The sequence below is a fragment of the Mugil cephalus genome, chromosome 17 (genome assembly GCF_022458985.1).
Source record: "Mugil cephalus isolate CIBA_MC_2020 chromosome 17, CIBA_Mcephalus_1.1, whole genome shotgun sequence".
Classification (NCBI taxonomy): Eukaryota; Metazoa; Chordata; class Actinopteri; order Mugiliformes; family Mugilidae; genus Mugil; species Mugil cephalus.
The window spans coordinates 17151983-17177597 of record NC_061786.1 but is presented as its reverse complement, the minus strand read 5'-3'; the positions used below and the strand labels follow the sequence as shown (position 1 = coordinate 17177597).

General features: G+C 43.5%; 1 protein-coding gene across 1 annotated transcript in view; it reads right to left on the bottom strand.

Annotated features, from left to right (window-relative positions):
* LOC125023164 (glutamate receptor ionotropic, NMDA 3B-like) overlaps window positions 1-25615 on the bottom strand; it is a 68418-nt gene that overhangs the window by 6936 nt on the left and 35867 nt on the right. The window contains exons 2-8 of the mRNA XM_047610228.1: window positions 22883-23586; window positions 17804-18303; window positions 16577-16848; window positions 15723-15959; window positions 11707-11853; window positions 11334-11479; window positions 8114-8229 (exon numbers count right to left, since the gene is read on the bottom strand). Coding sequence (XP_047466184.1) covers window positions 8114-8229; window positions 11334-11479; window positions 11707-11853; window positions 15723-15959; window positions 16577-16848; window positions 17804-18303; window positions 22883-23586 — 2122 coding nt within the window. The remainder of the gene's footprint in view (window positions 1-8113; window positions 8230-11333; window positions 11480-11706; window positions 11854-15722; window positions 15960-16576; window positions 16849-17803; window positions 18304-22882; window positions 23587-25615) is intronic.

Sequence of the window (25615 nt, the reverse complement as noted above, 5' to 3'; positions counted from 1 at the left end):
ACTCATTTCAACAGAACTTTAGCTTCTAGGCGGACACTGCAGGAGGCTGGTGTAAACGTGAATTATACTCCAAAAATGGGAAAAAAAGACCTGAACTACTGTTGCATAGTGGGGGCATTAGGAGGTAAAAGACACTTAACGTTCCTTTAGCAACTGTTTACCTTTAAGATATCTGTGTATGTGCCGTAAAACTGGTGCGTGTTACGTTTCATTTACCGCCAGTTTTACGGCACATGCAGTACACCGATCAAGCATAACATTATGACCACCTTCTTAATATTGTGTAGGTCTCCCGTGTGCCTCAAAAAACTGTTCTGATTCATCAGAGAATGGACACGGGGCCGCCTCAACGTGTCCTGTTTGGCAACATCATTTTGTTAGTGGAGGCATTTCGGTCCTTTTTTGTTTGGGATCTACTGAAGTTAGAGGTCAGGTCAACACCTTGTGCTGTTTTTGCGCGCGTGTCTGTGTCGGGCTGCATCCTGCTGGGTGATGGCTGCAGCCGTCAAGGAGTGTCATTGCTACGAGGTGGGCGACCGTGACAAGTTCTAAGCGGGTGATCCACGTCTAAGTAACATCCACACGAATGTCAGGGCTAAAAAGTTTCCCAGCAGAACAATTAACTTTAATTGTCCCAAACTTGGTCAATGTTATTCACTCCTCCGGTCAGTGTTGCATAATGTTATGCCCGATAGGTGTACACCGAAGTGAAGGGCATTCTTTTTTTTTTAATCTTTTCTTTCTGTCCTTTTTTTGGCCCCTACATCTACATATTCTATTAAAATCACCCACACAGCATCACAAAATAACAAACTAGATCATCCACTCGGTGCTCGCATCACACTCGTCCCCTCCGGTAACTAACACAAGGCCCAGCGTTGCAGAAAAGGCCAAACAGAGGCCAGTTTCACCCCAAGTGCATGGAAACTTAAACATGCTGATACCACAGTCCTTTTGTGGATTTTAATATATATTTATATTTAAAATTTGCACAGGTGAGACTGCAATGAATAAAAAAGATCTTAAAATGAATACACTGTGGTTATCAGTTTAAAAAGCTGTTTAGATATAGTCCAATCCACACTGTGCAAATGACACATCACGTTCAAACTCTGAACCTGTGCCAGAGATATGGGTTTAATAGATTCTACGATATATTTAATTACACAGTCAGCAATGCAAATGATTATTACAGCGCATTAAATATTAATCTGTCCTCAATTTGTAGAAATTGTTTCATTGCCCTCGACTTTTCCCTCTTGTTTAAGGTAATGCGCAATAAGGCATACAGCAGTTATAGAAATACAATTACAGAACTGGAATATTTTTAATCAGATTTAAGTGCTTCCTCCCCGCCGGTGTTTACTGCTTTAATTTCTGCGGAGATGCACTCATGTGTCATTATTTGGTAGTTAAGAGAGAAATCACAGTTGGTTTGCAGACTCATGAAACTGTTTTGCATTCCAAGTCCCTTCTCTGTAGGTACACACTGAAAGGAGTTTGTCCCTTAGCTTCGAATCAAAGGAACCTCTCGGAGATTGCCATACAAGGCCTCCAGCGGGTTGTTTGTTTCATTTCATCTGCACCTAAGTCAAAGACACTGTCATGCCAACAGCATTTTTGTGTGTGAGTGATTCAGTCAGACTTGGCAGCGGTTTGTCACTGTGTTTATGTGTGTGTGTGCACACGCATAGCAAAGGTTCACTTAACGATTACACTCTGCTTCCTACGTCTCCTTTATCCTCCTTTCTCGATTTGTTTTATTCCTCTACCCATCACGTCCCCCTCAGCACTCCGTCTCATCCTTCCTCCCTCCCCATCCGAGGTCATTTCTCTCCCACCGCCGCCGCCGGTCTTAGCCCGCCCCTTATCTCCGTCGTCCCTTCACTTTCGCTCAACTTCTGCCTCACTCCGTTCTTTTCATTTATCTCTCGGCTCCTCTCCAGAGCGCGTTGCTTTGTCTCCGTATGTCCCCCTCCTCATCTTTCAACTTCTTTTCTTTTTTTTTTTCCTTCTCCCAGACAGCTTTTTTTTCTCCACACCATCCGCACGCGCAGTTCTTTTAGAGCACTCAGTCAAACAGTGAAATACAAGTGGGCAGCCGCTTGTCATTTGTTTTGATTCCCCCCCTCAGACATCCACATTTTCCGGCACAAGCCTCGAGTCTTGAAGCTGTCACTCAAATCCCTCGCATGCATCATAGTCCCTCAGACGTACCGGCGCACATCAAGTTTTATTTAAAAGCACTTTATAGGTATGTTAGAAATATATATATATTTTCATATATATGAAATAAAATAAAAAATTAAATACGGTTGAAAAAAAATCACTTTCCCAAGTTTAAAATTCCAATCTTTGTAATGCAGCATTTTATGAGGTTTGCTCCAAAGAGCTGCTAGCTGTAAAAAACTCATTTCATAATTAAACAACATAGCTAGTAAAAGGTCTTTTTTTATTATTAATTTGATATTGAAGTTGACTTTTTTTTCTTTTTTTTTTTTTTTTAAATGTGCAATTTTCTTGTTATTTTATCATTTTTCTGTTGGAAAAGAAGAACACTTCTGTGTGCAGGAAGATTTTTACTTCTGATCGAGACAGGTGAGGTCCGTCTCTTCCGATTGTGGCATTTTGGTCTGAATGGACTCTTATTCTGATTTTTGGTGGAACGCTAATGTCCATGTAAACATAACCGTGGATAGAGAAGTGAAGGCTAAAATCTGAATTGATAGAATAACTCAACTTCTGAAGTGCCGTATACCGATCAGCCATAACATTATGACCAACTGGTCATGTGAATAACACTGATTGTCTTGTTACCATGGCATCATCTATGCGAATGCACTCACTGGCCACTTTATTAGGTACACCTTGCTGGTAAAAGGTTGGGCCCCCTTTTACCTTTTCAATAAGGTGTTGGAAACATCCCTCAGTAATTTTGGTCCATGTAGACAGGATAGCATCACCCAGTTACTGCAGATTTTTCGGTTGCACATGTATGATGGGAATCTCCCGTTCCACCACATCCCAAAGATGCGCTATTGGACTGAGATCTGGTGTTTGTGGAGTCCACTGGAGTACAGTGAACTCATTGTCATGTTCAAGAAACCAATTTGAGATGATATGAGCTTTGTGACATGGTGCATTATCCTGCTGGAAGTAGCTGTCAGAAGATGGGTACGCTGTGGTCATAAAGGGATGGACGTGGTCAGCAACAACACTCAAGTAGGCTGTGGCTTTTAAACCAAAGTGTGCAAAGAAAATATCCCCCACACCATTACCCCACAACCACCTGAACCGTTACCGATACAAGGCAGGATGGATCCATGCTTTCATGCTGGTCACGCCAAAATTACTTAAATCCCATTTCTTTCCCATTCTGATGCTCGGTTTGAACTTCAGCAAGTTGACTTGATCACCTCTGCATGCCTAAATGCACTGAATCGCAGCCATGTGATTAGCCGTTTGTGTTAACAAGAATTTGAACATGTGTACCTAATGAAGTGGCAAGTGAGTGTAGGCAGCAGGCGAACATTTTTGAGAAGAATTTGACTTGAGCCTCATTCTGACGGCTAGACTACTGGGGTTGGGCATCTCTAAAGCAGTCAGACAAGGTAATATGGCAAACTGACAGGTCGTGGGCAACCACGGCTCATTGATGCGCTGCCAAATGCATTAGGTGAGGACTACAATGGATGGATGCAAGGGCCGTGTGATTGGGTTGTCACAATGTTCAGGCGGTGGTAGGTGAAATCACCCACATAACTGCCAGCACCCAGGTTCCCCTAAAGAATTGTAATGAGATCATCAGTGGTATTCATTTTACTTGCAAGGGGTTTTAATGTTTTCAGGTTTTCAGGTTCAGGTTTCAGGGTTAGGGTTAGGGTTAACCTAGGCTTCAACATTTTTCAGGCCAAAGATCACCAGACTGATGGGGAGATTAAGTAGGGACCTGTTAATGTGTATTTACAGCAATTTTAATTTGTGGGGAAAAGAAAAAAAAAAAAGTCTAATCAACCAAAGCTTTTGCGACGACCTACGATTTAGAGAATAAACCAGTCAAAGTCTGGAAAACAATACCCATAGTTGTTATTTATAGTGAGTTAAAGAGTCAACAACTCAGGTAATCTACTTCTTCCAGACAACATCAATGTGTTTCGATCATATCCGACCGACAGCAGCGTCACCTCCAGAACACATAAACAAAACAGCCCATCAGCTTTCATCCCATTTATCTCATCCGAACATGGGCAAAGAAGTTAGACGTGGGGTTGGGATTAATGTGACCTTCATACAGGACTCGCATCCGTCTCTCCTCCATAATCTTTTCAAACTAGTGGGGAAAAGTGCAGAGAAAGGCAATGCAGACGGAATATTTTCAAACGCAACAACCAGCAGATTTCTCTCTGAAGGAGCTGACTGAGAAAAACAGCTTTCCATACTTTAAATTGTACCGGTCGTTGTAGCGGCTGTCGGTGTACGCAGACATTAAGTGTAAGAATTTAGGTCAGGAGAGATTCGTAATGTCCCGGTAGGTATGTTAAAATGCTATGGAATAAGGAAATCAACAGCTTTAAGGTGAGAACTAGTGACTTTCACTCATATTGTTCTTGATTAATCACTGCTTCTAGTAATAAAAACTGCATTTATGCAAGGTCAGAGAGAACTTTTTTTGTGTTTAAGTCATTCTGAAGTGAATGTACTGAAGCTATGATTAGAGAGCGCTTTGTATTTTTGTTGTAAATAGCTTTGAAATATTAATCTGAAGTTGGAGAGGGATAAAACAGTTGGTGCAAGACATCTGTGGAAACGGATAAAACATAATATAATAAATGCACAAAAGAGAAAAGTATAAAGAAGGAACATTGATCATTTGTGATAGATATATCGGGTATATATCGTGGTGTTTAGTATTGTGTGCAAATACACACAAAGAAAACAAAGAAAGGAAGAAAACGTATCTTAAGGGAACAGGAAATGAGGAAATAAAGACCATCGTGAGCCCCAGAGTGATGCAACCGGGGTTGGTTGATTTCTGTTAATCAGCTAATTGCTACAGCTCTAGGTAATTTGTTTTACTTTTATCAGTGCGTTCTGTCGCATTTATTTTTACCAGTATTGTCTCTGCTTGGATTTTCTAACTTTCTGAGCAACACTTCCTCTCGCATGCAAACGTCTGCGGACGAAGGCTCGCGTCGGAAGGCGCGTCGCTCCTGGCAGGCATGTGTTCAGCGACTAACAACCCCAGCAACAAAACCCTCTGCTAGCCCTTGATCTTGCTTTGTCCTGCTTGACTGAGCTTGTGTAGGCCACTTAAGCGCACACGTACACATACACCCTCGAACGCATGCATGCAATAAGCAAGGAGCGGGCTGCATGTTCAGTGGCAGTATTATTAATGGGGTATGTCTGGGCTGTCGTAAACATCTCCCAGCAGCCCTCAACGAAAACAGATGCACAGTGACGCCCCCCGAGCCTCAAGATTTCAGCGGAGCACCTTGCTTGCAGTGACCCTCCAGAGCCAATTCCTCCGTCTCTTGGTATCTCCTGACCACAAGCAGCTCCATAAATCCTGCCTGCACCCTCATATTGACCAAATAACACTTCCTCGCTTTCTTTTCCGTGTCCTTTCTCCCCCCCTCCCTCACTCCGTCTGCTCGGGGGGTGAAGGTTTGTCTTGATTAGGGGGACTCTGTTGGCTGGCTCTTTTATCACTCCCAGTGCAGAAAGGCGCAAACTGGCAGCGGGCAAATGAAAGCCCTCTATCTCCTTCCTGCGCTCAACTCCCACCTCTCTCAGCCCGCCCCTCACCAGCCCTAGATTTCTCCACCTTTGTTGTTCTTTTTCTCGCTTACTTTCCCATCTCATATTCTGTTTTTTTTTATTTTTTTATTTCCCCAATCCCCTTTCTTACACTTCCTGTCTGTGCCATTTCCTGCCCTTTCTTCCGATACCTTTTCAAACTTATCCTCCATCCCAGCTACCAATAGCTACCGAAGGCGGTGCAGATTCTCCGCCTGTCTTTTTTGTGCCGACCGTGAATCAACCAGTCGTCAAACCGACACACTCTACATATCAATGAGACCTGCGCTCTCATCCGTACAATCATGAGTAATGCCACTCGATGTCTCTTGGCTGATTTTGTCTTACACAATGAAGAAAGCCATAAATATTCTCCAGTGAGCAAGAGTTCTGCAGCAAGCGGGGAATACGGGAGCGGGGTTATTCTCAGGCTACGTTTTGATTGACAGGAAAATGGAATCAGAGTTAGTGTTTGGTCCCATGTGGCACCCTTACTACCTTCTACTTACTACATGCCGTTATGCCATTCTCAAAGATGTGAGGAAAGAAAAAAACAAAAAAAACAACACATCGGTGGGTACACGCTGCTCAATCTATTCCGTTAAAAACTTTACAGTGGCTGAGCCGAATCTGGGCTAGAGGTTAAATGTTTGATGCGTCCAATAAATATGTTCTGCAAGCGGAAATTTCACTCCAAAGTCACCTTCAGAAGGCCGATATGTGCAGATGGCATGTGACAAGAATACTATAAAACCTTTTATTTATCTCGGCGAGAGGGAGAAGCAGACTTTTATTAGAGTCAGGACATCATTCGGTTGGGCAGATTGTCAGAGGCTTTTATTACCTGTATTCGTGCATAGTGCACATAACTAGTGCTGCCGCTGTTACAGTACTTCTACGACTGCCGCTATCAACTGGCAGCTATATAGGGCCATACTAAACCTGCAATACAATCAGTTGTTTGTATAAAAAGCAAAATTTATTGTTGGTAATGTATCATTAGCTATAAAAGTAGGTCTTCAAGAGGGGGACCCCTAGGGGATCCACAGAGGTACTGCAAGGGGGTCTTTGATTGATTAGACATTTTTTGTATCCTTTTATTTACTTCTCCCCCCACAAATTTACATTTTTTTAAATACACATTGACATGAATCCAACATATTTTGGTAAAGGGATAAGGGATAACTTAATGGCGAATGCAAAATAATAATTTATATTTATAAATAGCACTAGGTCGAGTTTAATATAGAACACATAGTGGGTTGGTGGTCCCTACTTAATCTCTCCATCGGTTTGCTGGTCCTTAGCCTAAAAAACGTTTGAAGACCCATGATTTAAAGGATACAGCTTTGTGTTCCACTACATGCAATATCATTTGTGCTTCTTTTAAAAGTTGTAGTTTGGATACAACAGTTCACAACAGAGGTTAGAAGAGAAAAGAAAACACCAAGAAATTCAACCTTGCTAAGCATGTACAAGCTTGCCATGCTAGCCACAGTGGTGATTGTCTGATAGAACAAAAAGCCTTTATTTCCCAACCTTAGCTCGTGAAAAAAAAAAAAAAAAAAGTCCTTCGTCTGAAAATCTGAAAGGAAAACTAGTATTACGGGAGAGCACTTCACACCAGCCCCTCTCATTTTATGCATGCGCCTGCTCAGGCATTCATGCGGCAGCAGAACTTGAAAACGTTAACCCCCTGTGTGGGTCATTAGCTGTTTTCTGACGGCCGGTGGATTTGTTTATATGCGTTATGGCCGCGTTGCCTTTAGTCCAGCCTGCGAGCGTTATGTCTAAAGTGTTCTGACTGGGCAAGATTGTTAATAATAGATGGATGAGTACTTTTACCCCGTGGCGTTAGAAGTTCACACAGCGAATCACTGTTGTTCTGTCAGTCATGTAGCTTCGCGCTGCATTTGTATGTGTGCGCGTGTTCCTGCATTTGGATGTGGACGCTTTTAGGTGTGTGTCCGTGTTGCATTAAAGATCCTGAGTAGAAAGATAGACAGGTGCCTGCTATTTCTTCTAGCGTATACGGTTTCAGTGTTAAGGTTACAGTTATGCTTGGGTAAAAGTTATAGTAAAGGCTATTGGAAGACATTGCGAGCAGTTACTTAAAGTGAGGCGAACATTTTATTGTATTTCGTTTCAAAAGAGACAATCAAAGGACCTTGCGCAAGGGGTGAAGAAAATGGAAATGGAAAGAAAGTCTATAAGAGTATAAACAACGCCCCTAGGCATTGACTCTAAGACAACACGGGGTCCTCACATGTAATAAAAACAATGGGTGTGCATGTGTGTGTGCGAGTGTGCGCACCTTCAATAGCGAAAGGCTTCCCCACAGTGAGCAGTTTGCAGTCGGCGTCGATAGAGACCTCAAAGTCCAACAGGGCTTTATCCATGATGAACGCGTCAAGGGTAGGAGGATCTGTCCTTCACCACCAACACACACACACAAACATATGCACACACACACACCACAAGGGAGATAGCAAGAGAGATGCATTAATTGAAAAAGAAAACTGGATCCCATTTTTGCACTTGATCTCTTAATCAGATTCCGCTTTGCACACTTCTTCTCACCTTGAAGAACATGTTCAGGAAGCCAGACATCCCACTTTGTCATTTATACAGAGGATGAGATTAACTGCATTCTAATACACTATGTAAACACATACATCATTACCTGAACCAGCCTCTGTGGTGGCCTGATAAGGCATTATATACACACACCGCGGAAGACTCTCCTGCTCTGGCAATATCGATCAAATTGACCCTAATTGACCCCTAATTATGGACTGTTGCTCTGTGCGCAGACTGCGCTGCAGACTACGGCGGAGTGAGAGATAAGATTCAGGAAATGAAAAACTCCTAATATGCTGAAAAGGAAGAAAAAGATCCATGCGGATTTGAATGGCAGATGCATAAACAATCGTGCACAGGAAAAGGCATGCATACACACATTCGGTCTAATCAGGAAAATAGACCCCACTGATCTAACTACCCGCAACTTATTGTTATTCAGGACATGTATTGCTTAACAAAAGGTTGACTTTACCGAGTCTTTGCTGAGCAGGCAAAGCAGCAAAGTCTGTTTTTCTCTGTCTAGACCAGTCAACTACTAGGCAAAGGACGAAGAGAAAGGAAAGGGACTTCTACTGGGACTGAGGAGGGCCTAAAGTTATCAGATGGAGAGCCTTGGAGTGGCCCCGATTGCATATATATGCATGAAAATGTGCAGAGTTTAAAGCCTATGTATGTGCTTGTGCATGCATTATTTCGTCAGAGCTTAAACATTTGTTTGCGGGCTGCGTGTGCAACCCCTGGGTGTTCTGTCTCTCCAGGAGATGGCTAGAAAGTTTTTTTTCCCTCTCTCTCTCAGATTTGAGTGCAGTATTGGGGTCAGTAGTTCTGCCAACACAGTCTTTTACAGCCGTACTCTTGCTTCTCTGCACTGCTGTGACTTCCAGTTCTGCTTCGCCTTGCACGCAAACAAGCGGCGCCTTCATCTTCGCTGTTCTCATCCTCTTTCTCTGAACAAGGGCTTTGTATCTTCCCACTTGTATCACAAAGTCAGCACACGCGGTATCTCGGTATCTCCGCTGGCGCTGATACGCTGTAGTAGGCGCTGAGTCTGTGAGAAGCCTTTGTGGTTTAAGCTGCGAGTGTATTTGCCGCGTTCAAGTGTGGTATGTAGCCAGGGTAAACTTACTTTTGTTCTATTCTGTATAAACATGAGACCCATAGAAACAATGAGGGGCAGTTTTGAAGCTGAATGTTGGTGGCAACAGCAGTCGCCATCTTGGAAGACTCCTTATAGGCGGTATATACTTCTGTGTTAAGTAAGCTAGCTAGCTAGCTAAAGGCTTGCACCAGCGTTGGCTACGTGCACTCTAAAAGTGCCTTAAATTCCACCTGGATAAAAATCACGGTTAATGAGTTGGAGTTAGCATGAAGCTGAGGTAGGCAGGTGATACTGAGGCAGGCAGCTAGCAGCCCTGTCTTTAATTATGCATACCTCTAAAGTTAAATCTAAAATGTACGATACAGTTTTCATGAATCGGCTAATAAAAAAATAGCTACAGACACCAAAATAACTTGCCTTTTTTTCGCTTACTGAGCTTTAAAGCATATTTTTTGCTGTTAAGTTGGACATATTAAGATGAAGGTCTACGGGGAACGAGCCAAGTTTTGCCTCAAGCAGCTATCTGGTTTTTGGCAGTTCTACGTTTTTCAGCTTAGGTATAAATAAAGTTTTTATTTCAAACAAATTATTAAAACATGATCATTTACCTTTAAACAGACAGGCATGTTTTGAACTACATGGGATGATGCCGTAACAGTTTTACACAGATTCTGTGACCACCTCTCAACTCGAGATGATCAAATATAAAGATGAAGGACGTAATAAAACCCTAATATGAAGGATAAATATAGTGTTGCGCTCATCCTCCGCTCAGATGGAGAAACTAAATCCAGAAGTCCAGGGAAGATAAGACAGTCAATGTTGCCAGAAACCTAAGTGAGTTCATCCTCAACTTCTTAAAAAAGGCAGCTGCTACAGAAATAAGAGGTTTGCTGGATGTGGAGGTGTGAAAGGACATGCACAGGGAGCTGGCAGTTTGCTCCGCACATGCTACAAGTAAACATCAAATGAGTGCCTTTGAGTCAGCCGTAACCACTCTCTATCCTCCAAGAATACTTTATATTTCCATTCTTGTATTGATTTCATTCCCTTTTAAATTGTTTCCATTCCTTATTTTTTTTTGTATTTAAATGTCTCATGTTGCTCTTCCTTTTAATTTTTTAATGCATTATGTAATACGCTCTCATTTCCCTTTCCGAATTAAATCCGCTACAAAATAAACTCGCCATGCCTCCTTTCTTTCCTCAACTCGCTGTCCTTATTCGACATCCAAGTGAACCACTCATCTTCAGCCATCATTACAACTGATCCTGACCTTTATTTGTTCCCACATTCAACGTCTCATTTTAAAATCCAAAACAACTTTTTTCATAAACATGAAAAAATGATGTTATTGGCATATTCTGCATGTATATATTTTTTTTACCTCAACAGTATGTTGTACTAAAATGTGTCTTGATAACAATAAGCCCAGGTGTAAACACACACACACACAGCTATGAGTACAGCTTCGAATTTCTGTCAGTTGCAGCTGCATAACCGGGTTTTCTCTATAATAAGAACATTGATAAATGGGTTACACGAAACCACTGCAGGTGGAAAAAAGCAAAAATCAGCTTAAAAGCAGAAATTACATTATGATAATCTTAACACTTTGCTGTTTACCTTAGAATTCAAAATCAATTTGTGTAGTATGAGAAGTATAAGACATCCAAATTGTAATAAAAACTATATATTTTTACGTTCTGTAAATCTGCTCCTCATGCTTGCAAAATAGTTCTGCACAGAATGTAGACAATCCTAGAAACCTGATAAAAAATGCAGTTTAACTGCTGTAAATATGTGTGTAATATGTATTTTGTAGCTGTGCATGGATGTGTTTGTGTCTTACTTTAACATGTGAACGCCTTCCGGGGTCGTGGGCTGGTTGAAACGTCTCATGTAGTCGTGCATCTCTGGGAAGCTCTTCTTCATGTAATCCTCGGCGCTGCTCTCCCTCACCGTCCCAAAACGAAAGCCCAGGGAAGGATGGTGAAGCTGGGGAAGGTCGAGGATGCAAGTTAGCGTGGAGGGATGGATATCACGATGAGACTCATATCAAATTCACCGTGGCCCTGAAACCCCTATAGGGTTTAGGAATATGGACGTATGGGTGCCGATAGCCCTTCACAAATAATTCAGTTTCTTTGCTCATGTGCTCAGTGTGTATGCATGGGTGTGTGCCACACTAACATTCGTGCAGCAGACCGTGCATGCGGTCTTACCTTCTCGTCATGAATTCCTGAAACCTGCTCGAAGGTCTTCTCGCCGACCATGACTGCCGCTAGGTTGGCGGTGTAGCTAGACAGCACCAGTAAGCAGAAGATGGCCCAAAGGTTCATCAGGAAGCGTCCCGTCCAACATTTAGGAGTCTGCGGAGGTGCATGCCGAGAGAAACTTTAGTTTGACTTTGCTTTTGTCTAATTAATAGGAGATAAAAATAATTAAACAGATCAAAAGGGGGGAAAATAGCACATCGTCAGGATGAGATGATTTTAACAGGGACACAAAGGGAACTGAGGTAACAAAAGATGCAGGCATGATACATAAAGGCAGGGATTAAAACAAATAAAACGTGTGTAAAATCATATTTTGAGGTGTTTATATAAAACCAGAATCCTCCGTGTGATTCTCAGGTGCTCTCCTCCTCCTAGTGACCCAAAACCCCAAAATAGTGTTAATCAAGTTCATCAAAGCCGCCCAGAAGAACATCTAATGCACAAGAGAAAATCTAACAAAGTGTGGCCATCATAAAAAATATATTTCCATGAAATTGCCTGGAACAAATCCACCTGAACGTTGTGATCATTTATTTATTCCACCAATTAATCCAGTTAAGAGAAGAAAGGAGGTGGATTTCGAACTGTTTTAAAGGGCTGAGATTAATGAGACATTAATTATACCAGCAAGGTTGGAACTCATTATTACAAAGGTGCTTTGAATGCTTCAAACTCTTATCACAATTAGTGGTGAACAGAGGAGGGAGAAAGGGCAAATGCATTATGCACAGTAATTCTTCGGTAATATTGTTTTTTTTTTTTTTTTTGGGAAAGACGTGTGCAACTGTAGGGAAAAAATATATAATTATTCTTCTTTTCACAACAGTGTTTAGTTGAAGATGTAATAATCAGATGTGTTTACAGCTTTGATTTAACGGGAAAAATATGCAAACACTTTTGCTATTACATGGAGGGTAACTGAATGTTACTGAAGCTTCTTGTTAATGAGCAGCAACCTGACAAAAGAAGACAATGCCAAGAGCAAAAGCCGCCAGTGGCTCAAACAACCACTTGAATCATTCCCCACAGACCCCCTCATGTTAAAAGGCCAAGCTTTACAGCAGAAATTAACATGTTTGCAGCCTGGTAACAAAAGGAAGTGCCTTTTTATACAATTAAACCGTAAATATTATATTATGGTTTAAAATTATGCACAAATAAGTTCAGGGAAGCTTAAAGTGGCAGCTGGTTCTCTCAGATCTATTTACACTGCACTTTCTTTGCCCATTTTCAGTCGAGATGGCGACGGCCATTGTCAACCATACTGAGCTTCAAAAACTGCTACTACTTAGGGTTTGTCTGTTTTTGTACAAATAGAGTTTACAGCGATAATAGGTCAAAATGGGCACTTACTGATTTAACAGGGACACGGACAAAATCAAGCTTTTAACTTCAAGATTTTAAGTTTTATTTTAGCTAGCAGATTTTTTCAACAGTAGCTAGCAAGCTACTAAAGCTAGCATCAGTTTAACATTAGGTGGTTGAAACTTGCGCACATTGCTCAGCTTTGCAATGTTTCTAGCTGACTGATTGTGTCAAGGTTTCCCGGCTTCCCCCAGCAGTTGGTGATGTAGACAGGAGAAATAAAGAAACATCTTTGTTCATCTTAAAACAGCCAACTCATTCCAAAGCCGACAGTTTGACAGATTCGCCTACACTGTGTAACCTCAAATGATATGTTCTTGCTTTTCACAGGAAAAGTAAAAACACAAGAAGACGATATCAAACTTCTGGCTTGTGACTGTCGGTTTAAATATTGGGAAACACACCGGCAGTTTTTATCAATCGCGGCTTGCAAGCTAATTAAGCTAACACCAGCTAGCCCCATGAGACAGTTATAAGAAAAATGTTTCTAGTTACAGTTTGTGATTTTTCTTGCTTACTTGTTCTAGAAAGTGCATCCTGTAAAAGAGTTCTTACAGTATAAAAAAATGCACTGGCCACAAGCGACATATCACACTAAAATAATGAGGCTAAAGCTGCCTTTCCATGGCCTAAAGTCAGCATCCTTACAGTTATTGATGGATGTAGGAGAAACAAAGAAAGAGCGTTGCTCAATGTAAAGCTCATCAACTTAAAATAGAATTCTTTCTTGCTCCAACAGTTTGACAGATTAGCCTACATATTTGTTTGCATTCTCAAATGGTACGCTTGTGCTTCTCTCAAGAAATAAAAGGCTTCGGGGATTAGATGATGTGTCGGCAAGCACAATGCAATCTTGGTTATTTCGGGCCGGGGCTGCTGGAGTCTTAAATCAAAAGAAAAAAAAATAAAATAAAGAGTAGAACTGAGCCGCTAATGTTAGCCTTAACTCTAATAGGATCCGGGACAAAAGTTCCACATTACGGAGAAATAGCTGCAGATTGTATGTGCTGTCGTGAAATGGAAGCACAAACTAATAGCTGATGATGCCCCTTAGCATTAAGTCCAATATATGGAGACACATACAGAAAAGATAGCAACTTAGCAGGAGCAGAATTTAACACTTTTGTTCATGTCACTTTGGTTCTGCAACACATTTGTCATTACTTGTTTTTTTTTAAAAAAATACCTTAAACATTAAATCAAATACATCTGAACTCTACAATAATGGTTTACAAATCTGTTTACTTGCACTGACTTTGCCCTCGAATAAGCATTTGGCTCTGACCCAGCAAACAGAAGTTGCTCAAGGACGCTTTAACAGGTCACAGGGCTGCTAATGAACACAACCTGTTAATTGACACATTGCCAATTGCATGGATCAAACCTGTGACCTTTCAATTATGGGAAGGTCTTCCTAATCAGTTGGCCCCGGTTCCACCCAAGTCATTTGCGTGGCTTCCTGTAGGGATCAAGTGTGAGTGTGCATCTAAAAAAAAAAAAAAAAAAAAAAAAAAGTTATGATGAGCCACATGCTCACTAAGAGGATGGGAATAATTCAAGTAAATGATGTTGCCGCCTGACAATGTGAAGAGAAAGCACAAGTTATCATAATGATGGATTTTGGGAGTATGATGTTTAAAAAAAAAACAAACAAAGAATGCAGAAGACAGAGTCATTACTCATCTGCATTATGGTTGGTTATGTGCGACTGTGGGTGTGACGCAATCTGTCAAATCTGACATGTTTCTGAAGAATGCGGTTACTGCAAAGGTACATTTAATATCTGTACATATTTGTACCAAACAAATGACAGGAAAATAAGATGACTTTTTAATCTTTGAAGGAAAGGAGATTGTTTTTCCATGTCGCTACATTTTTATTTTTAGATGACTTTGCTTTCCATTTGTCTTCAGCCATCGCGTTTTTCTCTCATACAATTCTTTATCGCTCCGCTCCCCAACTTTGCCCACTCACGTACCCCCTCTCTCCCTAATATCACCCTCTGTCTGCCTATCTCCATGTCACCCTCAATCTTTTGCTTTTCTCATCTCTGCTTACCCACTTACCCTCTCAACCTTATCTCACCATCTTTCCATCAGCCTTTCCCCTGCATTCTTTTTGAAGCCCATTTTCTGACTTGCACTTTCACCTTCTTACCCACGCCGCGCACCGGCCCTCTTACACACCGCCTGCCGTCTTGTTTTCAACTTTGTCTCCAACTACTTGGGGACTTAACCTCAACTCGCTCCCACTTTTACCACCTTCATCCATTCCCGTCATCTCCGCCATAACTCCTTCAGTTTCTGCCAGCTCACTTACCCTTTCCCCTGTCCCTCCCCGTGTCTCCATTATCCTCCCTGTAGCTTTCTACTTCATCACTGCCTACCTTCTTAACCTCTCCCTTATCAATCTTTTTTCCTCCGTCACCGTCTCGATCATCTTCCCCCTCCCCCCTCTTCCAACTTGCCCTCACTATTTGTGCACCCTTTCCCATAATGTACCTCCACTCCTCCTCCTCCTCCCCTCTCACTGCAATTTTTATTTCCTGCACCACCCTGTGTGATGCCTATTTATCATAGGAAGGAGAGCTAATTTACCTTGGTGGCGACGGTGCGTCCAAACAGTATGGCGTAGCAGAGATTGAGGGCAGACGAGTAGGAGAACACGCGCAACCTGTTCCTGCCGTGGGGCGTCATGCCGAAGGGGCTGTTCCACTCGTACAAGGTGAGGAAGAGAGCTGTGAGATGCAACGTGACAAAGATTCCCACCCACATGGACCAATGGAGCGGCCACATGAAGGCTCCAATGGGAGCTGCAGTGTCCCGGCTACGAACCTGTTAGATCACAAGCAAAAGACTGACTCCTCTGTGCACTCATACACTCGTTTTATGCATCTCCTAGGCATACTTAATTTGAAAAGATAGCTAACAATGTTTTTATTTTTTTTTGCCATGCATCACTGCGTTGAGGCAAACTGATTGAGACCTCATTTTCAATTGGAACCGTATTGTCGGCTCATGTTGGGGACCGAAGTTTGTCAGCCCCAGAGAAAGATGTCAACAAATCAAAGAACATCTGAAGCACGTTGGAGGACGCTGCCATGATGGCTTTGCGAAATGCCTCTCAGACTCATTATGCACTCTTAAACTGCCTCTCATTTTGAACTTTCATAATTAACGTGCCCACAGAAAATTCCGCAAACCAATTATACCACAACTAATGATCGGAGACCGGGCTGAGGGGTTGCATAAGGGGCGAAATTAAGCAGTCACGGAGCATATCATAAAATCGCACTGATTTCGAGGTAGCGACAGAGAGAAACTGACGAATCAAATTGAAGTTAAAGACTGCAGTGGTGTCACTGACTCACAGCTCGGTATACTTTCAGGACATGCCCTACGTCCAAACATATAACTTCAACAAAACTAATGAGGACTTTAAGTAACTGTACCAGAATGCCCAGGCTGGTGGAGTAGAAGGGCGAGGTGAAATCTATGACTCTGCTCCTGGCAGAATTAATTGAGAAAGAGGTGACAGCCATGTCAGCGGTTCCACTCAGCAGGTCCCCGACCAGCCCCGTCCAGCGGCCTGCCCCGCTCAGCGCCCCGTACTTCCCGTCTCCCACGATGTAAAGGTCAAAGGTGAAGCCCATGTCTTCCGCAAGTTTCTCCAACAAGTCAACGCAGTACCCGTAGCAGCACTTTCTCAGGTCCTCCGGAAGGTCTGAGAGGAAAGAAGTGATAATGATGAGAAATGCATCCGTTTGGACACAGACATGCTTTGGAAGAGCAGGGTTTGCACCTCGGGGGAGTTTATCCGCAACTGTTGAAAAAATGCTGACGGATCCTCACAGCTCACAGGACATCTTTAATGGCCGTGGCCACCAGGATATGACTACATTTATTCACATTAAATCTCGGGCTAAAAAATTAACAGCCTTGAGCTACATATAGTGAAGAAGAAAAAAGAGCAGAACTAGCAAGTTGAAATGGAAAAGCACCAATATCCCTTTCACAATTGCCATTTTTTTGACATTTTGATTTCTCTGGCAAACATTGTGCTGCAGCCTTAGTTAATTTAAGACAGCCGTATGCCAATAGCTCTTTAATTATTTAAGTTTAGTATTTAAACGGGCGCTTCCATTACACACATTAAACTTAAGGTAAGCGAATAAAAATCATTTTAATTTCTTAGCCCTTGAAAACAGATTTCTGTTAAATGCGTTCCATTTGCAGTCAGCGAAAGTAAAATAAAGTTAGAATGACTTGCTGCCGCGCTGCGGGCTCTGTCTATAGTTGCTTAATAGTCCAACGTGTCAAAGAAATACAACTCCTGATGCATCTTTGACGTGGCAGTCTTGAACTCTTATCGATTTAATGCCTTTAATACTCTTCTTTGAAAAAACAGAGACGCAGCGTTATCACTGAGCCCTTGACATTGAACTCATGTGTATTTGTGAACTAGACTGACCAGCCGTGAACCCTTATTGATTATACTTCTTGAAACGCACATGGCAAGCCACAGCATCGACAACTTAGCAAAAAGACCTTAGAGTTTATATATAAAAGAAGCTTACATAATATATTACAAGTCACAGATGTCCTCCCACAAGTTGAAATAGTCCTTGACCTGTGTTAACTTGTGTTAGCTACCACAGGTGTCACAAAACAAAACTCACCAAAGCTGCCGTCCGAGTCCGCTGCCGTAGCGTTTGGGTTGTGGAGCTGGTTGAAGAGGCTGTGGATTATGTCAGACCGGTTGGTCCTAGGGTCTAGACAGAGCTGACCAGCGGGACACAATCCATCCTCGTCCACCTCCCGTGTGAAGACAAATGGGTGTTCCACGAGCGTCACCACCCTGAGGCGGTGTCCCTCCACGGAAAGTCCCGGCCTCCAGCGGCCTCCAAAGTTACCGTCCCCCTGGCCGTCTCCTCCCCTCACTCCGGCTCCAAGACCTTGTCCCTGACTGCTCCCAAGCCCTCCCACGAGTCCCAAGATACCCCCCTCTAACTCCAGCCGGCCTCGAGTCCACTGCCCCACGGTAACCCATGCCGGCTGGCCCAGAGCACCCCTCTTCAGACTCCATACGTGGAACAGCTGGGAAGAGAGGATCCGAGAGACACCAGCGTCCACCTGGATCAGGCCTGTGGCACCGGTGAAGGAAGTGTTGGATAGAAACCTCGAATAAAAGAAAAAGAAGAACAAATAATAAGCAAGAGATAACAAAATAGAGAAAAGGCAACATCCATGCCAGGGTACTGAAGCTTAGAAATGTAAAAAAAAAAAAAGAAGCTGGGTAAAAGTGAGGAAGAAGTTGCAAATGCTGACAATATGGACACAGTCTGGTTGCAGATTTTTAGCGAAGTTTAGTCTCAGAAGAGTAATTGCATGTCCCAGAGAGTCATAATCAAAAGTTAATGCAGTGCAGTGAGGGTCTCCTCCTATCCCGCCGCCAGTCCACACAGGCAGCCATTGCTATTCGTCTCACTCGCCTGGTGGCCCTGCATTGGTCTTTACGGTGGAATACATCAGGAGGAGCAATCCCCAGTCACACATAAATCTGGCCTGGCCCTTTGAACGACACAGGGATTGTTAGCTCATGTCTTACCGTTCGATCACGTGGACACAGTCAGGCGGCGTTTCGGCACAAAGCCACGCGAGGACCGTTTGATCGCGTCTTGATTAGCGGGGGAAGCATCTGGAGGTCATTGGAAATCATGGGGACATTTGTTTAAATGTTAAAGTATGCAGGGATCACTGCATTCGCTATGGGTGCTGAACCGTGCGGGGACTGTTGATGATGTCTAGGTCAAGGCTAGAAATGGCAAGTTTTCCTTCCTGGTAATGGAAAAATGGGGGCCGAGCCGGGGCCCTTTATCAGAACGGAAAAACAGCTTTTCTTTCTCCCTCTCTTCTCTGTCTTTTGCTCCGACTCTCATTTCCAAGTTATATGTATGAATTGATGAGCTAAATTGTAATGGCTGCTGGAGAACTTTCTCCATTAAGTAAGAGATATGCAAAGGATAATGGAAAGACTAAATTGCTCATGTGGGTCATTAACCTCTCCTCCAAGCCTAGGCTACGCTAGGCCTGTCTGCGCCGCACAGGGAGTGATACGACACGCGAATCTATACAACATTTCTGTGTATTCCGCTTGTACATTTCTTCCCTATCACTCTATATCCTCACACAGTGATTTACTTTAGCGTCGCCATTATTTTAAAAGAACCAAATTAAAAATGGCCCCGCTTTGAAAGTCATCCCCATCCCATTCCACATTAACTTATGTTTCCTCATCAGCAGCTCCCTCTGTCTCCGTGACCATAAAGCGAATGTGCTAGCCTTGCCTTGAGCTGAAATCACTCATGGTAATAGCACGGCTGAATCATCATATCCAACAGACAGCAGATTCATCAAGGCAACCCACTCCAGACTCATACTGTAATGGCTAGGGCTGGCCAAAAAAAATAAAAAATAGCTTACATCTCTTACCTGAGAAGAAAAGCCCAAAGCCCCCTTTTTGTATGGTTTCTGACATGTTTGGACTCGTGCCCAGAGATAAGAACGTCCAATAGGGGTATTAAATAATACACTGATAAGAGCAGAGGGTGTGAAAAGCACAGCCCGCTTTTAGTTACGAGTCCTGCAGGTTGTTAAGTTGCGTCAGGCCGGAAGGCTGCTTTTAAAGAATGACCGTGGACGTCGAGGCAGGTTGATAAGTCAGCCACCGATGGCACGGAGCGAGAGTGATGGCTTCCTCTGGCTAACACCTGGCCCCAGTTTACGCGTTCAGAGTAAATGTCAGCAGTGGCCAGTGAATGATGACTCAAGAAAGTCGCAGGCTCCAGTCTCTTATCGCTGCATCTCCTTTAGTTTGGAGGAAAGTTTACTCCCTCTGTCTTTATTCCCCGTGTCGGGGATGATGCGCGCTTGTGTCAATGGTTTTAATCTCTTTCAGGGGAGATGGTATCGGCGTGGCAGCTGTGTCGAGTGAGATGGCACTGACTGGCAGATCCCACTCTGATAAACCATATCTGTCTCCTTTCCTTTCTCTCCACCTCCCTCACACCCCTTTCCATACAAGCTTCTCCTTCCTTTTCTTTGACTTTTATTCCTATTTGCCTTTGGCTGTTTCCTCCTTCCTCCGTCTTTCATCTATCCTTTTGTCTTTGACCACATTCTTCCTTCTCTCTAATGTATTTTTGGGAATCAGCACCAGGGGATTTATTTTATTTTATTTTTATTTTTTTTATATTCTGGCCATTCGGAAGAACAACTTCAAAAGTGGCTAGCTGATCATATCTTTACTTGGGCTTTATTCTCATCGCCCTACCGCCTTTGAATCTGAAACAGTAATACTGTTTTTTTTTTCTTCTCCCTCTCATCCTTCCTCATACCCCCCTCGCACTCTTATATCTCCAGACATCCTCCGTCTCTCCCTCCCTGCCTTCCTCGCTCAGTCCCTTTGGGCACTGAGCTGTTAATTGCCTTTTCCACGTGGAAGTCTCTCACTTCCTTCAGCTTTGTTAGGGCTCTCCAGAGCCTTGCAATGTGTGGCTGTTGCAGGGAGAGAGGATAAGAATCGCGGAGTCCGCCGGAGAGCAAGGAGTCTAAGTGCAGGGGTTTGAATGGCGCGATAGAGGGACCCCTTTTATCAGTCCCTCACAGGTCAGGAACAAAAGGTCACCGACACTATATTGTGGAGGTCCCCATTATAAACAGTCTATACTGATAGTGGACTATGTCCTAATTGGCCCTCCACTGGAGGGATGTGATCTTTCCCTGGTGTTCTAATGAAGTTTGAGTCAGTTTAAAAACATTACTTTTTGTTTAGTTTGAAGTGCTTTGCATAACAGTCCACAGCTATTCCCATGGCTCTTTAAAGCTGCACAGTGGGGTTGAAAATTAGCATTTAACATCATCACAATAGCAATATTAAAAGGCCAATGTTTACCAGGTATAATTTGCCTTCATATTTACCAGACAGAATCCAAGATGCAGTGACTGTGATGGTTATATTTTTGACTAGATGATGCAAATTTCATCACAATAGCTTATAATAAGTTAAAAATGAAAAACGCATATGTCAAGGGGATTACCAAAAAGCGGGTTTCATCCTCTTTTTGGAATGTCTGTACAAGGTTTAAAAGTGACGCTCATCAGAGGATGGGCCCTGTGAGGGCGTCCTGTGGTGTCATCCAACAGATACTTGATCAGTTTAGGAATTTGGAGGCCAGGTCAACACATTGTGCCGTGTTTCGTGATTTCTACTGTCACTGCTGTGGGGTGGGGGGTGACTGATCTGGTCTAGGTGTCTAAGTAAGTAAATACCAGGTCCAAATGTTTCCCAGCAGCATAATGTTGTTGCTGATCAGTGTATGAGCACTGCTCAATCTAACAAACCCTGAACTCTTCTAAAGAATTGCCAATAATACTGGTCTCCATTGTAATTCCCTCTCCACTTGTTTTAGCCCCCGGGCCCTCAAAGTCCACTGGATCTGGCATCGCAAGTGTTCAGCCCATCTGCAGAGGGAGAGCGCGCTGTGAGAATCCAGTTTGTGATTATGTGGGTGTTGTTGATGATCACTCTCAGCTGGCAGGCTCAATGTGTGTTCAATATTTGCTGCGGGCCAAGCTCCTACCACAAATCCTTCTCTCCCCTTTACCACATGACCACAGAAGGTGGATACACGCCGTTTTATCCGTTGCATTATCTGAAGAATATCCATGTCAACCGGCAGAGTAAAAATACTGGAGTGAGTTTGTAGCGCTGGGCTTTAGTGCATCATGCAGTCTAAGAGAGTGACTTTTCCCTGTGTCCACATGCAGAGCTTTATATTTACCAGAATGTATTTCTGTTCTTCTGTGTTTGTATTTATTATCACAGACCATACCTTGACATATCCGTGAAAGCCATTTTTCCTTTTTTTTCCCTTTTAAAGCTGCAGGGATTTAAACAGCGGCAACAGTAAAGAGAAACACTCGCGGGTGAAAAAAAAAAAAAAAAAAACCCTCTGGTGTCAGTCTGTGAATCTGTATGCCATAAAGACCTCCTCCCCCATCTTTCAGCATGACAGCCCCATTCAGAAGTTGCCACCACCAACGGTGCAGAGGACAGACAAGGGCAGCAACCGGAGCGTACAGTACCACAACCGAAGCCAGCAAACTCCTCCCAAAAAATGTCAGTGTGTCACTCAGGAAGCTAACGAGCTTACAGACGCTCAGTGCCGTTGCCAGATGAATTTAATTGCATTTGTCTCCCGTATATCATTGGGTGATTTAAACGTGTCAGCGGTTCAAGCGTCCGGGAGCCATTTCAAAACAGTCGCGCGAGTTGGTACTTGTGGCGTCAAAGGTTAGAGAAAGTATTTAAGACCAAGTCTGCGGCGGGGAGAACAGAGTGGTTATCCCACATCATCTGAAGGAATGCATTTAATTTTTAGAGGAAGTTCCTTTATCTAAACTAACTTTTCTTGGCCAAATCTCTAGCACCTGCAGGGTGCTGCTCTGTCCTCAGTGCACTCAATTTGACAGGAAAAACATATTCAAGAGTTTCTTTCTGCAAGCACAGGTCCCTATGTATGTGTCGGCAGTGACATCTGAGAAAACGCTTCAGAATAATGATGCAGGGTGATGTGTCATGACAGAAAGAATGATGAAGCACAGAGAATTCTTTAAAACTCGCTTCATGGCGAGATATTAGGTGACTTTGCTACCCTTTAACTAGTGTGTTTGCATCTGTGTGTATGTGTGCATACCTGGCAATGTATTGTCCGGAAGAGGGCAGTTCGTGCTGATTTGGTTTGTCATAGCAGTTCACCATGTTCTGAACCAGCGCCAAGTCAGGCCTGACCATAGTTGCCGCAGAGACTGCCCGGCCAATCAACTGCAAAGCGTCCCGTATGTAAAAGCTTATTGGCTTGCGGCCGACCTCCCCGTAGGCCAACAGTCCGAGGGGACCTCCCAGAGTGTGTAGCGAATCCGGAGATAAGGGGTATCCCATGATCCACTGCAGCGCCGGCAGCGACGGAGCGAGCCGCTGAGCAGCACGCAGGACGGAAGAGAGGCACTCGGGGTCAGATCCCAGGAGGAGGACAGAGGAGATGGGAGAAGGGGAGCGCAGGAAACGGGTTGAGATGATCTTCAAAGCCTCCTCTTCCATCTGATCCTCTCTTCTCTCCTCGCTGGCCTCCCCCCTCCTACCTTCCCTGCCTCCCGTGATGCGGGTCAGATTGATGATGTCCCACAAATGCCAAATAGAGCCACTGTGCCTCTGCAGGTGCGACAGCAACCCGTCACCGCCTTCGTCCCACCCGGGGCAGATTACAGCTGCTCCTCCCCAGCTGCCTTCCCCTCGGCTCCCCCTCTCTCTGTCCCCTTCGCCTCCCTGCAGGACCGCTAGCAGCAAGCTGCCAAGGGTTGAGGGAGGCACGCGGGCTGACATCTGCAGGTGAAATCGGTTCTATCGTAGAGGACAAGAAGGAGGTGGTGGAAGAGCGGAAGGAACAAAAGAAATAAAGAGAGTAGAAGTAAGGGGGGGAGTGGAGAGAATGCAAAAGGAGCAGAAGAGAGGAGTGAAAGAGAAAAGAAAGCGAGAGGAGAAAAGAAAAAACAAGATTAATATATATCACCATACCCCGACACCTCAGGGCTGAATAACATAAAATCACATTAAACGCAGCTTTTATGAGCAGCCGAGTGCTGCAAAACAACTCCTGTAGCTGTAGTAATTTAGCACAACACAGATCAGAAACAATCAGTCACATTTGTTCATTATCTCTCACTCTGAAAGAGAAGAGCCGCGCGGATACAAACAAGGAGTCAATGATTCGCATCTAATCTGCAACATCACCGTTTGCTTGGCAACACAACAGTGGCATCCACAGTTCATCCAGAAGCCCGCTTTTCCAAACCCCACTGAAGACACTGGCTTGTTTCATACTGTTCCAAAATGGATAACACTGTTGTCCTTGAATGCAGCTCACAGATGGACCTTCCCCCTTCCTTCCTTTGGGGTTTCTATCCATTTTTCATCCTATCGGCGCTCCAGGCAAGGTTGGGGGTGTGTGTGTGTGTGTGTGGGGGGGTGCTTTTATATAGAGAGCCCAAAGTTGAGCTTAAAATGACTTAAGGTTTGCCTTGAATGCCCCTACCTCATTCAACCTCAACAAATGTTATGCATTGCAAATTCTGCTCATAATCGCCCAATCCCCCAAAATCGATACACAAGAGGGAGATCAAAACACGCACTTGAGGTACTTGATTACATCTATACATGCATGCCCAGATACGCGCAGAATGCACAGATGCGGAGGAGAACATATTGTATAGACTCTACTGCAAGTCACACTCAGACACGTTCATTCAAATGGAAATGTGCCACCAGGGAGTACAAAGTAAATAGAGCGACCCTCCGCTGGAAAGTCCTCGAGTCCCAAGGAGGGAGTAACAAAAAAAAAAAAAAAATTTGAAGTCTGCGTACACATGGATGACTTAATGCTGCGTATGTATTTATTCTCCTGGAGAGGATAGTGTGTGTGTGTGTGTGTGTGTGTGTGTGTGTGTGTGTGTGTGCAATTGTGTGTGTGAGGATAGTGAGGTCTTTCCGTTTGAACTCAGTGGGTGGCCAGAGAGATCGAAGCAGTTCTGGGTTAAAAGGGTTGCTGGTAATATGGCAGAGATACACGCATGTGGGGATGGCGGTGCCTAACACAGGTGTCAGCGTTATTCATCATGTCGCTGTCAGGCATGAAACTAGCATCGTGCATATTTTGTTAAAGGGGAACACAAAACGCGGCGATGGAAGATCAACACTGAGCTGCGAGGCAGCAGCCGGAATTAGTATGTAAATCTATATCTGCTCTAAAGTCCTCCGACGATCCATCTAAGCCATTCATCTACTAAATATTAATGCATGACTAAATGCATGGTTGTGTTGCAGAATTGACTAATGTGGCTATAAAACAGAAAAAGCAAAAGCTACAAAAAAAAAAAGATCTTATGACAAATCTAAACAACAGACTGAGTGTGTAAATTATGCTGCAAGTCAATATAGCTGGAAAACGACGTGTTTCTCACTGAATACATCATTGTCAAATTATTTGCAATAACTTTCACCTGCGGGGCATGCCGGAGTTGCGTCAGCTCTTTAGTGGAGGCGTTATTTTATTATTTCTCTCGCGCAATTATGTCTGGCTTGCTTGACATTTGGAGAGATTCTTTTGCTATTTCAATTACATTCAAGGTGTTTAGCCGGCGCTCTTATCCAGATCTGCTAGCAGCAAGCACACCAGTGGAATTACTTCAAGGGTGAGGATGTGAGAATAATAATAAGAGCTAACCAAGGCATTATAGAAGTTATATTTGAAGTTGGTGCGGCTGCTGCTGCTGCTGCTGCTTGGGTAGAAAACAAATTCGAGTTAAAAAAAAACAAACAAAAAAAAAACAGGGAGGCAGATGTGGGAGCCGTGATGTGATTTAGAAGAGAAATG